At 39.9% G+C, this 15,690-nt stretch overlaps 1 protein-coding gene across 7 annotated transcripts in view; it reads left to right on the top strand.

The window, feature by feature from the left end:
• TNS3 (tensin 3) overlaps nucleotides 1–15,690 on the top strand; it is a 234,011-nt gene that overhangs the window by 44,387 nt on the left and 173,934 nt on the right. For 4 of the 7 annotated variants that reach the window (XM_049823713.1, XM_049823714.1, XM_049823715.1 and 1 more), the window contains exon 2: nucleotides 4,776–4,820. The exons of the other annotated variants lie outside the window; for them this stretch is intronic. In XM_049823713.1, the coding sequence (XP_049679670.1) occupies nucleotides 4,776–4,820 (45 nt within the window). The remainder of the gene's footprint in view (nucleotides 1–4,775; nucleotides 4,821–15,690) is intronic. 7 annotated transcript variants of the gene reach the window in all.

The following is a 15,690-nucleotide window of genomic DNA, read 5'->3' on the forward strand; positions in this document are numbered from 1 at the left end:
AGCAGTGCTTCCAAAAATGTGATATGATTTTAGAAACCAGTCCTCTGAGTACCTCCTCTTTTATTGCTAGCTTTCTTTGTAAGTGTAGTGAAACTGGATTACTGCTGACATATCAAGTATGTTCATACACAAATATATTAACCTTCCTTCTTATCTGTTACATTGTATGTTACTGTGGTATCTGGACAGTTTATATGCCTTCTCAAAGTTACTTAGTTGCACATCATCCCAGTCTTAAAAATACTGGTATCTCCATTTTTGGCATTTCCAAGATCGAAATGGCGGGATGGTAGCTGAAATGGTTTGTGTGTTAGCTCTCTTTTATCTAATTTTGTGTATAGTCTCTCTGCAGAGGAGGCAGTGGCAGACTTGTGAGCGGTAATGAAATGAGAGAACTTCAAAGCTCGAGGATGGATTTAGCAGGTGGAATTTAAAAGTAAAGCCCACGTTCCCAGTCCATCACTTCCTTCCCACTAACACTCCCTGGCACAACTTGTGTTGTTTCATGCGTTGTTGGAGCAACTGATGCTGCTTGTCAGTGAGCTGTGTCGTTCTGTACATGTCAATTTCCCAAATTATATACTGTTCAGTATAGTGAAGCTGATGGATGTAATATGAGTGGTAGCAGGATAGATTTGCTTGTAAACTCCCAGTGTCGTTGCCTCCTTAACCTGGCCAGTGTTCGGATGTGGTGAGAATTGGCTGCATTAATGTTACTCTTGTAGCTCTCACCAACCCCATCAGCTACTAGATTTCCTGTTTCTAACACTTCTTGTGAAAACCAGGAATTTTGACATTTCTGTAGGAATGAAACTGGGCCGTTTATGCTAAGACTGAACTTCTTTAGGCTTTTTGGGAGACGAATGTAGCTTTTTTTTGCCCATAGTTTAGCAGAAAAAGAATCTCTTCAGGCCTTTTCCAAATCATGGTAGTTTTCAGCTTCCCTAAAAGAAAGATTTAGAAGAGTTTGACATCACAGATGCCCTTTTGACAACTAACTAAGGTATTGTGTAAAATACGTTTGAGCAGTGGCAGCTCAAATGTGAACAATATCCTGGAAATACTAGAAGAACTACCTGTCATAATGCATATATTTGCTTTTCCTAATATCTTTAGCTTCTCCCATTCACTTTTTCCTGTTTATAAAGCAAATTTGCTTCAAAGGGTCTGGATGATAAATATTACTTTTGCTGTTTTAGCATTTGGAAGGGACAGTCATATCTCGGTGTGATGCAGGTACCATTTCCAACCTGAACCTGCAGTGAATTATTTTGTTGAAGCATAGTATCATTGTTTGATAGACAATGTGGATAAAATTGTCTCAGCTATCTGTGTGTGCATGTCTGGGGATGGAGGGGGAAGACCATACTCTTTAAAAGAGAAAAGGAGGGTGTGTGTATTCTGGGGAGTATCATATTAATCTGAAAGAACTAGATGCATTCTTTGAGCTTGACTTTTTGCTCTGGGAGGGACTGGGGGGACGTAGTGTGTGTGTGTGTGTGTGTGTGTGTGTTGGGGGGGTGGGGGGAGGTGGTGAACATTCCTGGAGGGGATTAATTTTGAGGTGACTCAAACAGACACTTTGATCCTTTCCATCTGCAGGTTGGCTTGTTTTAGCTTGTTAATATATGGATAGCAAATTCCCTCCTTCCTTTTATGTTTGGAAAATTGCTCATAGCCCACACATGGCTCTGTAATTGGGGAGAGATTGTTCATTCTTGCCTGCAGGAAGACATTTCTCTGTCTGCTGAGCTGGAGTCAGACTAGATAGACGGAGTGCAAGAAAAACGTAGATGGGAAGCAGGGCTACACAACTCATTATTTAAGCTATGATTCTTGAAGAAATGGCCACTAATCTATCTGTGTTTGCATCCAGAACCCCATGTATTCTGCAGGATGAGGGAAGTAAAATTGCTCAGTAGCGCTCTCAGCCTCCCCTCTGCCTCAGTGTGTAACACTGTCGTTGCCTGTAGGACATAGATACTGTGTAGAAACCTCAGTGAGTTTAGGAAAGTTTTCTTCATTGATAATCTGCAATAGTTGAGCATCATCAGGTTTTCTTGTTTATTTCAACATCAGATATCTTAAATACAAGTAGGAATGATTGTATGTAAGTGACCTGAAAGTAGACAAGGCTTTGGTGATATCAAGTATTATGCTCTGTTTTTCAACCAAACTTACTAAAGATGGTTAAACTTGTGTTCTGTTGAACTCGTATTGTCCTGCCTCCTCTCAAGTTGCTCTTTTAAGTCAAGATTTTCCAAAGGTATCAGGATTTTCTTCACACTGGATTTTCTCAGAATTCTGCCTGGGTGCTTATCCTGCAGGTAAGATAGCACTGGTCAGGTTACAGAGAGATTTGATCTCCTACCTCTTCCCCCACCCCAGAAGATGCCTTGGAAAGGTTTGTGTGTGCTCATGTGTCGTTTGGAACTTTTTGTCTCTGTGAGGCTATATCGTGACACAAGTGAAGATTTTATTTCTTGTTCAAGATAGAAAATAGCGGCACGTAACAGCCAGATTCCTGGCATTAGCTTATATTATTATTTAGTGGAATTTTTCCCTGTGTTGTTTCTACATCTACATTTAGAGATTTTAGGGGCTTGCTTTGGCTTGGAGTGTTGCAGTTATTTAAGGTCTCTCTGAATTTTATTTATAAATGTGATTGACCAAGGGGTCTGGCCACATTCCAGGATGAATAATTGAAGTCTGTCCTCAGTTTTGATTAGATGCAACACTATTCCCTTGTCTCTCTGCTTTTGTAGTTGGTGGCTCACTCTGGCTGCTTTGGGGTCCTGAGGAAAGAGTACAAGGACTCTTATCACCCACGTCACAGAGGCCTTTTAAAAAGAAACTCTGGGGGCAATTTAATCCCCCTGAACTCAAGGTGACTTTTTGTCACCCGCTGGTGGCTAGGCCTCTGCTAGCAGGAGTTTGTGCATTTGTGGTTAAATTTGAGTAAACCAAGTAAAGTGTGGGGTTTTTTTATGTTTGAGAGGTTTTGCACTTGACTTCCATACGGTACTGTTTAAAAAAAAGAAAAAAAAAAAGGTTGACAAATCCCACCATTTTACAGGAGCATTAAGTGGTTCCTAATGATTGAATTGCTTTCTTAATAAATGTCTCATCAGCTTTTGTTCATGACTAAAGCAAGCTGAGTGAGTGAAAGAAAACTAACTGTGTAATAGCTGCAAAAATGAGTTTTTTGAGAACTTTGTTAGATATCAGGACTTTAGATATGAGGATCTGTGGAGGTCCTTGGAGGATGACTGCATGTTGCCGTCTCTGGAATTATTTGCTTCTAGATTTAGATAGACCAGTCAACAGTGAAGAGGAAGTCGTAGCATAGGTCATGATGTGAGTAAGCACTGTTGTAGGTTATAAGCTACACAAGCTCCTGTTGGCTGTAATGCGTGGAAATTATGGCTGCTATAAATAATGGCATGAGTTGGACAACTGTAAGTGTAAGCCTAAATTCCAGGTGGTCTGATTCTGCTAGAAATTTTCACTTAGATGACCTTGCAGGATCACCTTTCCCGCCTGGGACTGGGGTCACTGGAACACTGAGTTGCATGAATCAAATCTTATTCTCAGTTCAGGGAGCCTTATGTTTGGGGAATACCTCACATAAACCGAGAAGTCTATAAGCTGTCCTCTCCTTTTCATGGAGGACATTCCTGTGACCACATTCAGTCACAGACAGACATTTAAGCACAGAGGGAGAGTAATAGAAAGATCTTAAATTTTCTGCAAAATGTCATTATGACAAGACATTTCATTTAGTCTGAAGGCATCTGTCTGTACATGCAGCACATGCAAGCAGCAAGAACAAAAAGGGCATCTCTATGTTGTTATACAGGTATTATACAATTAATATCTTGTGTATATGTGCATGTTTTGCATGGAAAAGATTGAATTTGTCGTGCTTGAGTGTGTAGAGTACAGTAGTTCAGGTTACTAAATCCCAGGGTTTGGTTTGGCGTAACTTTAAAGGATTTTATCACTTGTTCTAAGAAAAAAATGCTAAGCTCCACCCTTTATTTGCTTGCAAAATGATATTTCTTTGTTCAGAAAGATCTGCGCTGGTATTGATGTCTTACTACCTGTTCTGTCAGCAGTAAATTTTGATTTCTGCAGCTCAAGTTGCTATCGTGCATAAACACAACACGCTGGTGGTTGGGGGGAGGACTGCGTGGGGACGGGTTGGAGTCTCATGGGCATGTGGTGACCATGGCCTGTTAGCTTGCTCAAGGTGGTGAAAGAATAAATGAACAGTTTCTATAAAGTGAAAAGATGGAAAATTAATCGCAGCTAGGGGAAGGTGACAACTACAGTCAATTTAGTAATAAGCTGTGAATTAAACTTTATCTGAACTGAAAACTGGTTTGAACAGTCATTTGGCATTTTGCTTTCCTCTATGCATCCCCCTCCCCGTTAAACTCAGTGCAGAGCGAGACTGAAAGAACTTCAGTCCCAGTGGGATTTAAAACAGGACTGAAATGAAAAGTTGCCTTGATCCTCTGGTAATAATATTGGGAAGCTTTTTCAGATGCTTTAGGAAACATTTATATTGCTTACTTAACTGTTGTTTGATGTACAGAGGAGAAATGGGTATACTTAGAGCACACCCATGTGGCCATGTAGGGGTTAAATGCTATTTAAAAATTGTTTTAATGGGGGGGAAAAAGGTTTCTAATTGTAGTGAAGTATTTTTGGAATTTGCCCTGTCAGTTAGTAATATTTCACTAATTAAAGCAACCCTTTGTTTAAACCAGGCTGACAACAGTTCGTCTGGAGATTTGGCTGCTGGACAAACCAAGGTATGTTCATTCCTCAGCGATTCAACCCGTTTTATATGCTGATGTTTCTGAAGTAGTGCTTTTAACTTGGAAGAAGGTAATCACATCTGTGAATTCCTTGTGGTTTCTCTGCTACTGAGGGTTGCAGCCTATAAACAATTTTATTGCCTTAAAGCCTTGTGTGTAATGAAAATTAACAAATAAAACAAGCAAACAGGCTCTAGGCTCTTCATGGCTGGAGGCATCAGGTTTGTTTGAATGGCAAAATTAAGGGATTATAAATTTTTGCTGAAAGAATGCTAGCAAGAGGCAGTTGTTCTCTGTTTCACTTGTTCCTTTTCTCTTGTATATGCTCTTGCTTGGGAGAACAGTGTATGTTCTGACTGTGGTTTGGTCAATAAGACTTTTTATGCGTTTGTGGAAAAGTGGGTTCTCGTTTGGGAATTGTACATTTGCTGTAAAGGAGAGGGAAAGGGCTGCAGTGATATATAGTGTCAGGTTGAACAACAAAGACTGAAAATTTAACAGGTTTTGCTGCCCTGAACTGCATTATATGAGGAAGGTCACATAATACTAAAAAGCCACATACAAATTTTGAATAGCTAACTGTACACTTGCAGGTTTTATTCGCCCAATGCTGCGATATCGCTGATTGCACTTAGTTGCTTGTTTTTGTCAAATGGCTTGCTGCTTGTGAAGAAGCCTACTTTGCCAGATCAAAGATCTTGAAAGAGTAAAACTTCTGGCCGTTGTGGCATTTTGAGTGAAATCTGTTGAGTGATGCGTACCTGCTGACTAATACTTTTGGCTAGACTGAGACTTGGTAGCTTTCTTTTGAAAGATTACCTCTTCTTCATTAATAGACATTGAGATACATGTCAAGTCTTGAATAAACAGTATTTGTGTCTTCTCTTCACAACATTTATAAAAATACAAACTTGCAGATCTGCCTCATCAACAGATCTGCAAACAAACATGTCCAAGCAGTGAAGATACTTCAGAAGTTCTATTCGATTTCAGTAGCAATATTGATATACTACATGATGTGCTCTGTAATAATGAAGAACATACTGGAACAATTGGATGTCGGGACCAGGATGAGCCTTTGAAATGAGTGTTCTCTAGTCTCACTTCTGTTCTGTTGTCCCATGAAATTATTTCAGGTTTTGGCAATTGTACCATGGGACTGTTACTCTTGGAAATTGCTGTCATCTAGAAATTGGCTTTATTTGAAGAATCTGTGCTAGGAATGCTTCGGGTTTTGGGTTTTTTATTTTTGTTTGTTGTTTTTTGTTTTCTGGGGGGCAGAGGGAGCAGTAACTTGTGATAATGAATTAAATTCTCTAAAAGTGCAAGAAAATAAATCTGAGCTACAATAGAGTGAAAATTACAAATGCTTTAAAGGAAATTGTCATTGTTCTGAGAGAAGGGGGAGAGAACAGATTACTTTTCCATTGTGCTAATATGAAGGTACCCTTGGTGCAACAGACAAGAGAATGGAAACCAAAGAACCCTGATGAGGTGATACTGATGCAATGGGAGAGTATTTGATAAGAAGAGTAAGGGTTTGTGGAGCTTCCTGGTCATTAGAAGGAAGAATTTAGGGTTTCAGGTGGATACTTGGGGCCTTTAAAAAGGATCATGAAAGTCAAGTTCAACATACGTTTTAGTGAGTTTTTCTTTATTCGCTGTGATAAGAGAACCTGATTTTAGTGCCAGGGAAATAACTAGGATAGTTATTTGGAAATTGGGAGTGAGTAGTTATTTTGAGCTACAAGGAAGGACCAGGTCAATTAAGTAACAGTTGCATTTCATGTAATTGTTTTTTTCAATGTAATAGTTTAACTATTTGTCCTTGGGTGAGTGAGCAAGTTAATCAGCTACAGAGCAGGCACTGTATAATAACTTTATAAATGTCTATTGTGTTTGATTTCCACAAGAGCTTTAGATCTTGTAGCTGAATGTGATCCTTGTGCTTAAGCCATTTTACATTATCCTGGTTCATTCACATGGCAGAGGAGAGGAATTGAAGTTCCAAGCCTCAGGCCAGTAGCAGCAAATCTTTTCCTGGCTGGGTGGGAGCACACAGGGCTCCCAGTTACTAGCAGCCTGCACTAGTCAGTGACCAGAATTGAAGTCATTTGTCAAGATGGCTATTTTCTTGTGTTCCTACTAGAGGTTAATGTGTGAATGGGAATAGCTAATCAGAAAGGTGGAGACTGTCCTGACAGGCAGGCAAGGGTGTTATCCTATCTCCAGGGTGGGATTGAAGTGACTTTGAAAATGGTTACAGTAATAAGGTGGAGGTAAGGGTAACTTAATTCAAATTTTTTTAGGTATAAAAATCTGCAGTTCAGCAGAAGTAGGTGTAATTATGATGATGAGCTTGCTATAGATGCATTCTTTTACTGTAACATGGTATGCTTTGCTGTTGAATTTTTCTTATTCTCAGAGCTGCAGGCCAAACATCAGAATGCATATGTGAACCGAATATTATATAATTTAATACATTTACTATGAGTTCCTCTCAAAGCCAAAGCTTGAATCTGACAGGGCGAGTGCTTTCTCTTTCTGTATGGCAAAGTGTGGCTGCATCTTGTGCTAGGCATGTCTGCCAGAGCCTGAACAGCCTGTTTTCCATAGTATCGCTTCAGGTACCGGAGTGGAAAGGATGATTAGAGCTGGAAGCAGCGTGAGAATCAGAAGAGGAGCCTTATTTTGCTGTTTGCCGCAGTGACCAATGTATCTGTTGCCATCAGGCTAACCTTGATTCTTCTGTAGCATTTTTTAAATAGTTGTGCTTCATGAAAGTGGTGTTGTAGTATGAATCATAGGTTTAACCAGGAAGTTTTGACACTGTTGCTTGGGTGTTTGTTTTTGGTTTTGGTTTTTTTTTTTCTTTTTTTTCTTTTTGTGTGTTGTTCATGTTCTTCAGTAAAAATACAAACCTACCTAGTACTAGCCTTTGCTCTCTCAAAGTTTCCTCTGATTTGCCTGTTAGGGCTTAGGGGAGTGCAGACTCCCTACAATATCATCTGTGATTAGTAGCAATATGGGAACATGATTGAGACTTTCTGATTTGGTATACTGTTATCACATGATAAATGCTTTGAGGGATGTGTTCAGAGTGGTCGGTACAACTAATCTGGTAATAAGAGAGGAAAATAAATAGAAGGTATGCAAAATCTAAAGTTGCAAGTACAATTTTTTTCATCAGCTGGTGTTCCCATAGATTCATCTGACAAGACCACACAAGAACATCAGGAAAAATACAAAATAAATGGCTAACCACAAGTTGTCTGCTGTCCGATGAAAGTAATGAAATTACATCCTGGAGCAGGGTTGTTGAGTAAACATTTCTGATTTTTGGAGTGGCACTCACATTATCCTATAAGAATTTTTTGTAGAAGTCTGTGTAATACTAGTTTTGGTTCTGTTTCCTGAAAATGGTTGATTATAACTTGATGGGGGGGAAAAAAAAGGCAAAGTTTCAGTAAAATAGCAACAAAAAAGGTGAAACTAGATGTTATGAAAGAAAGGAAGTTCCACCCAAAAATGCACAATGAAGATTTTTATGTTCCACATTGGGTTCTCCCCCACTTCTTAAATTACTGAATACAAAATTCTGTATACCAAAAATTTTGGATCTGCAGGTTTAATGAAGTGCAGAAAATGTGCCTATTTTAAGTTGTTTTATAAAAGGTATTGGTTTAGATTACTGATTGGAACAGTCTTAACTGTATGAAGTAAGATAACTTTACAAAATGAAGAAATAGTTAAGGACATAATTCCAGTCATACACACACACAGAGTGCTGTTTTCTATATTGAGTTACTATCATTAGTGGAGATGTTAATCTGCATGGGATTGCATGTTTAATTAGAGCTGTTTACATACTGAACCAGGAGTGTTTGGAATACTATTGCTTCTGGCTAGGGGAATAAATGGAAGTACATACTTTGGGGTGGGGAGCATAGGTGTTGAGTGAAGGTGTTCTGGCCACAGATGCTGGTCTGCACTACGTTCCCTGCTTAGTGTAACTCTGGCCTTTCAAAGTACGAATGCCAGGTATACTTCACGGAGTCACTAATACTGTCTGTGTCAGTAGGTCCCAAGAGCCACGCTGATAGCCTGGGTTGAAATAAAGTAGTGTGTGGGGAGAGGAGGAAACTGAACTGAAGTTGCCATTTTTCCATCCTACTGAATCACCTTTAATGACATTTTTTGTGCAGACTTGGAAAGCATGTTATTTTCTATTTCTTGAAGATGTAATGTAGTGACATTACAGAAGGCAGATCCTGACTGATGACCGATACCTCCCTGATATATGTACTTTCAGTGTGCATGCTTCCTCAGGACAGCACCTGCTAAACACGTATATGAAGTGTGCAACTATCAGCTTGCTTACCTGTGTGTATTTCTAGCCTGGATGCTGACTTTCTCTGGAGGGTAGGGGGGAAACAAAAGATGTGTCTGAAAGGTAGCTGTGCTGACAACAGAGTACCTGCATGAACTTGAAGTGCCAAACTGAGTATGTATTACCGTAGCACACCTGTCTCAAGTAGGATTGTGAGGGTAAGAAGCAAAGCTCAAGCTGTGTAGCAAAATTAGCCTCTATGAAATTGCTAAAATTATTCACCGCATTAGTAGTATTGGTATTAATAATATTTCTTCCATTTCTCAGTGACTGATTTACTGACATGCATCTTCATCCTTCTCAGCTGTTTTTCCTGGGCAGTGTTCTGGCACACAGCTGCTGCTGTCTGTCCTCGCCCTAGCCTGGGTCTGACCTCTTCCTTTGCTTCTGCTCTCCCTTTCTCCACTTGCTTTGCAGATTTTGGTAACTCGCCTGGTTGTTTTTGGTGTTGTGTGGGGGCTTTTTTTGTTGTTGTTTTGTTTTTGTTTGGGTTTGTTTGTTTGTTTGTTTTTTTAAATATCTGGTTTGTTCTTATCACACCAGAAATTGTTAACTATGAGACATAGCTCTTGGTAGCTCTCTGGTGTTTGTCCTTGTAACTAACTGCATCATGTCATAGTTTGTGCATTGCTGCAGTCCTTTGTCTATTTGCTGCTTTTGTAAACAGGTTCCTTAGGGACTGTCAGGACAGAGGGAGGAAATATGCATAGAAGCATGTACTTTGCATGTACATCATTTTTGTATACCTGCAAGAATTCATCTGCAGTGGAAGGAGATTTGATTAGAGATTCTAGGTGAAGATGATTTAAAAAAAAATAAAATTTAACTGTCAACGTGTCAAGGGTAGACACCTGATGTCTGTGAATTTTTACTTTTGTTATGCCCTTCAACATTTTTTCTGTGAACTGAAGATAAACCAGGTATATTCAGAAATAGCCTTTTCCCCCCTGTTATTTAAAGATATGAATTCTAGTCTTCAGATGTCTAGTTCTGAATATGTGGGAGTTCCAGTCTTCATGTAATAAAAGCAGTGTTGTAGCCTCAGAGATGTCAAGGCCAGTTCATTTAACAAAAAAAGAAAAAAGCCATTGACAAACACTGAGCTTTCATGATGCACATAGTCCTTTGCTGCTTTCAGACGTTTCCTTTGTACAGTATTTTCCCACACAGAACAAAGTGTCGGTTTGCCAATGAGATGAGGATGAAAAAGACAAGTTTTCCAGTGTCTGGAGTAACGATTGTCTTAATGGACTTTCCATCTGTCTCCTAATTGCTTTTCCACCAATACAGATTCATGTGCAGTGGAGAAGTGAAGGTGGTGAAACAAAAATGCAAAGAGCTGATGAAATCGAAAAATGTGAGAGCTGCTGCTATTTTACATTACGAGTGAGGAGTGACCACAGGCCCCCCTGGTTTGTTCCTGCTGGGAGGAGAGGGGATGAACCGATGGTCTCTACAGGCAATTGATGCCTATGGACATTTGGATGAAGGAGAGTAGTGAGGATTTGGCCAGAGAAAGGCAGCCGCCTTGCCTTTTTCCAGCCGGTGTGCTGCTGTGCCTGCATCCTGCTGGAAGGAATGTTGGGGCTGCTAATGGGCATGCACTCGGACCCCCTTAGGTGCAGGTTTTTTTCAGCAGGTGTCACCCACCTCTAGGCAGACCTGGATCTGTTGTTTTCTGGACTGAAATCTCAGCCAGATCATAAGGGGAAGGACTTGAAACTGTCTGGGAAAACAGCAAATACGAAAAAGTTCCTGTATGTTGTTTAAAGTATTAGGTGGCCAACCACAATCTTTAAAGTGGGGAGAGAGATTTATCTGATGATCAGTCTTTTCCAAACACTTTACTCTCTTACATTACCCCTGCATCCCGTGGAAACCATCTTTCAAAGAAAGCTGATACCACTTTGTCTCAAGAATTTAAAGCTTTGAGAAGAGCACGTGCAATTCAAGATCTAGATGAAGGACCTCCTCCAAGGTGAACTGACTACAAATGACAAATGTAAATGTAAGTGGCGTGAAAGAACTGTACATGAGGCACAGGTCTGGTTCATCCTTAGAGAGGGATGAAGTTGCTGTTATGTTCAGTTGTGGCTACCTCCAGGCGGGTCACTTGGTAGGGTGACTGAAGCTGCAGCCCCCCGTTCCAGAACCCTGTGGCAGACTAGGTTTGTGCTGCTGCTGCTTCTCTATCGCATCTTGCGCTGCCTTGTGTCTGGCTTTTAATTTACTAGTTCAGAGCTGTAACTGAGACAGCTAAGATGAAAAGCTTTGTGTGTGAGAGCCAGTACAATTTTCCTTTCGGCTCATGACCAATGTGTTTTTTCTGGCAGCTGGAATTAGAAGCAGCTATACCTGGAAATCTAGATCTAAAGACCCAAGTGCTAGGCTGTGTGAGTTGAATGGGCTGTGGAGCAAATCTGTCCTTTTCTTTTCAACTGTTAACTTGAAACTTTGAAACATTTTGTATCAGGTCCCAGCATGTGGTAGAAGGAGAGCATGTGCAGAAAGGGATGACTGAAATGGTTAAGGGGATGGAACAGCTGCTTTTTGGGAAGAGACTGAAAAGACTGGGACTCTTCATTTTGGAAAATGGAGAGTTTAGGGGGAATATGACAGGGTTTTACAAAACCATAAAGGTGATAGGTAGGTTGAACTAGGCAGAACTAGTTATGCAGTCCCACAGTGCAGAAACTAACAAGTGTCAGAACTGGTGGGCATTCACTTTAAAATGATCAAATGAAAGTACTTTAAGCAACAGGGAGTATGACCTTCTGGAACTTGCTGTATGACCTTCTGGAACTTGCTGCCGTAGAAGGTCATGGGGCAGACAGTACCAGCATGTTCAAAGCAGAATTTGACAAAATTAGTGGAAAACAGGTCCATTAGCAGATACTAAGAGAATGGGTCAGGGATGGACCTTCCAGCATCCCTGGTACAGCAGGAGCATGGAGGGAGCAGGACACAGAAGGGGCAGGGCTGGCTTGCTCTGTTTGAATTGTCTCCTTTTGACATGGCGATGAAATGCTTGGGTGGGTGAGATGGATGGTGTGCTGACCCAGTAATGCATACCTTATGTTTTGATCCGTATGTTCTGCAATTGGCTATTGATGCACTGAGTAAATCTTGACTGTAGGTGCTTTGCCCATATCTGACCTCTTTAAATCTATGTAAGTCCTGTAAGGTCATTTAAACAGAAACTTCATTTTCAGTTTTGTTTTGGAAAAGCGTATAGCTTTGAAACCCTGGTACCGAGGCAGTTTTTTTACTAAAACGGTGAAGACCCCTCATTTCTTTTGTCTGAGAATGACAAAGGCTTCTGCTGCTTAAAATTATAGCACCAAATATTTTCAATAAAGGGGGAAAAAGTACTCTTTTTCTGTCATTTTCTGTTATTCTTTGCCCCCGTATGCTCATACAGTAAGGCAATTTCATACTACCAAATCATAGGGTTCTTTTTCTTCTCGACATGAACTTTACTCAGCTGGTTCAATTGGACATTTTTTTCCTCACCAACATCTCCATGTGCCCTGACTTGAGTCACAAGTCAGGAGCAGACTCCACTGGGAGGGATATTGCCAGCTCAGACTGCATGATCCTAAGTCAGATCTCTCTTCTCTAGCTTGGGCTGCTTGCCTGTCTGCCTGTGAAATGCCTCAAATGAACGGGGAGTAAATGGGGTGTTTCACAAATATTCTCTTGTCTTTGCACTCCCTGTGAAGTTGTTTGGTAGTAGTAAATGGTAGCCATAGTAGTATAACTAGCTTTTTGTGTACATTTTTTTGTGTGCTATATCTATGCGTGTGCTATGTCTGCCACTGCAGAAATAATCTCTGAATGTGAGCGAAACAGCCAGAAATGTCTTATTTCTGTCTGTGTAAAAATCCTTTGGTGGTTTTCACTTTTTTTGCCACCGTCCCATATTCTTGTCATGCAGCATGGGCTCTGCAAAATTTGTATATTCACTGGTGGTAGTTGTGTATGTACTTAAATGTGTGTGATGTGTTCAGTTAATGTCATTTGGCTAAAATACTGTGTTACTTTTAAAGCAATAATATGTTTTCCTAGAAATTATTCTCATATGGAAGAGCTGCAGAGAATCTCATGTGTTATGGTGTTTGCTATTTCTGGAACATTTCTCATTGTACATACATCTTGTCCTTGCGTGAGTGAGGCTTTTGATATAATCACTTTTTATAGTTACCAAAAAGTTGTGGTCAGCCCTGTTGTTCTAAAAGCCTTTTTAGAGGGTAGATGGGTGAAATCCTATTACTTGGCCTGTATGCATGGTAGACACTCTTAAATATTTTTCTGGAAATGAAACCTGCAGCAAACGTGGAACACTGGTTCAGGAGTAGGAAAGTTAACAATGCTGTTTACTACAGGGAGGGAAGAGAAAAGCTCTAAACTATTTTGTGTTATCAATAATACTGTGGGCAGTCCTGTCTCATCAGTATTTGCTTCAGGAATACTAGTTACGGGGAACTGCGGGTAACCTGATGGGATTTTATTCTTTGATTTCTCCATGGGAGCTCTAAGTAACTGTGCAGAAATCATGAGACTTCTGCTTTGCAGACTTCGTGCAAGAGATGGGAGGAGAGGAAGTGGGGAGGTGGCAGAAGTAATGATAAGTAACCTTAACAGAAAGGACTGAAACAGGGTGAGTTGTCTGGCATTCCCCTCAGCTAGCTGTGCTGTTTTTTCCTTAGTAATGTGATTTATTTTTGGAGCAATCTTACAGCAATAGATACATGGCTCAGTTTTGCAAAGGTTTTTTAACTGGGGCTCAGCCTTTTCATGAAGACTACTTTCAGTCATCCCTTATTTGAACTTTCTTTTGGACATCCCCAATGGGCATTACCCTAGCCCATAAAAGGTAGTGAAATACGCATTCTGCTAATACACTGCTACCCCCTCCCTCCATCTATTTAAAATAATAGTCAAAAGCATTATATCAGCCAGTGGATTTAAAGCTACCTTGGAGAGCAGAAGAATGCGCAGAGTCCCAGGAGACTGCAGTATTGGTTGGTAAGTTCTTTAGAGAGCAGGTAGGGAAAAGGGATCATATTTGCATAAGCATGGATGGGAAGTGAAGAAATGTATCTTTCCTTTATACGAATTTGCTGCCTGTACTAAGAGGGTTTTTATGGGCCATGTAAAATTCATCAGGAGTAGAGTCTGATATAAGGAAAATTTATGGGGTTTCCATGTATGTTTATAATTTTCTCTTAGCTGGAATACACGACATGGATCATCACAAGTTTTGGAGATAGAGAAATAATGTACAAACAGTTTTTAGCCTTTTTTTTTTCCCTCCACCTAGAGTAATGTCTGGAATTAACGATTTAATTTAAAAAGTCTTAGTTGTTGAGACTTTTATTTCCTCATAAGTATAATTTAGTCACTGCCTCTGACTTTGGAGGGAACTGATTCTGTAGAAGTAATAAATGATCAGCTAAGTTTGATTATTCTTTTTTTTTATTTTTGAGCACATATGTGAATATAGTTATACACTTTACTTGAAGATTATTTAAACGGGTTTAATTTTACAATATTTTCTTGGTTCCTTGACAAAAGATCTAAGCCCTGTGACTATCTTAGTAAAGAATGAACCATTGCAGTTTACATGTTGGAAACATGAAGTTGAAATAAACATTGCTTTGTTCTGTTCTTCATTGAATAATTAACTGTTATGATGTAGTATGGTATTTGGGAATAATACTGTAATGCCTTTTCCATAGGTATAATGAAACAGTGTTAAGTCTCTGCCAATGAGGAATTGCTGTATCAGTATTGCCAAAACCCAAGTTGTGTATCTTGAGTGCTTTAGTCTGTATTGGCTTAATTGAGACCTGGAGAACACTTTTTTTTTTTTTTTAATGTAAACTTCCTTTCTCGTCTCAAAATGTTATGTGTATCAAAAGTCTTTGACACAGTTGCTGTGAATTTTTTATCTGATGATGATCAGCATGTTGCTACATAATGAAAATACTCAGTGATGAGGAGTAGTTGAAATTCATCACAGCTGAGGATGCCCAGCTAAAGATGTAAATCTTTACACAGTCTGCTGTGTTACATTGATGCAAGTCTGGGATAAACTTTCAGCTTCATTAGGTTTCTGTGTGCCACAGAGAGCAGAGCATGACCAAAAATATTTCCTTGTGTGGTAAACAAAAGAGAGTTTCATAATGCTACCAGTTGAGACCAGACATAATTACAGCCTCTTCCTCGGGCAAAAACTCAGTCTATAACCTGTGGTTCTGCACTGTTTTCTTCCAGTTTTTGCTCCTAACAATTACATGCAGTTTAGATTCCAGTCTTGAGCCTCATGAAAGTAGCATTGCTTGCTGCCTGCCAGGGTTGCCTTCCTTCTGCCCCTGCTCCCCCCCTCCCCAGCTTTTTTTTTTTTTTTTTTTCTCCTTTCCTTCTTTTTCCTTGGCATCTTCCTTAGTGGAGAACCACAAAAGCTGTACC

The sequence above is a fragment of the Accipiter gentilis genome, chromosome 20 (genome assembly GCF_929443795.1).
Source record: "Accipiter gentilis chromosome 20, bAccGen1.1, whole genome shotgun sequence".
Taxonomy (NCBI): domain Eukaryota; kingdom Metazoa; phylum Chordata; class Aves; order Accipitriformes; family Accipitridae; genus Astur; species Astur gentilis.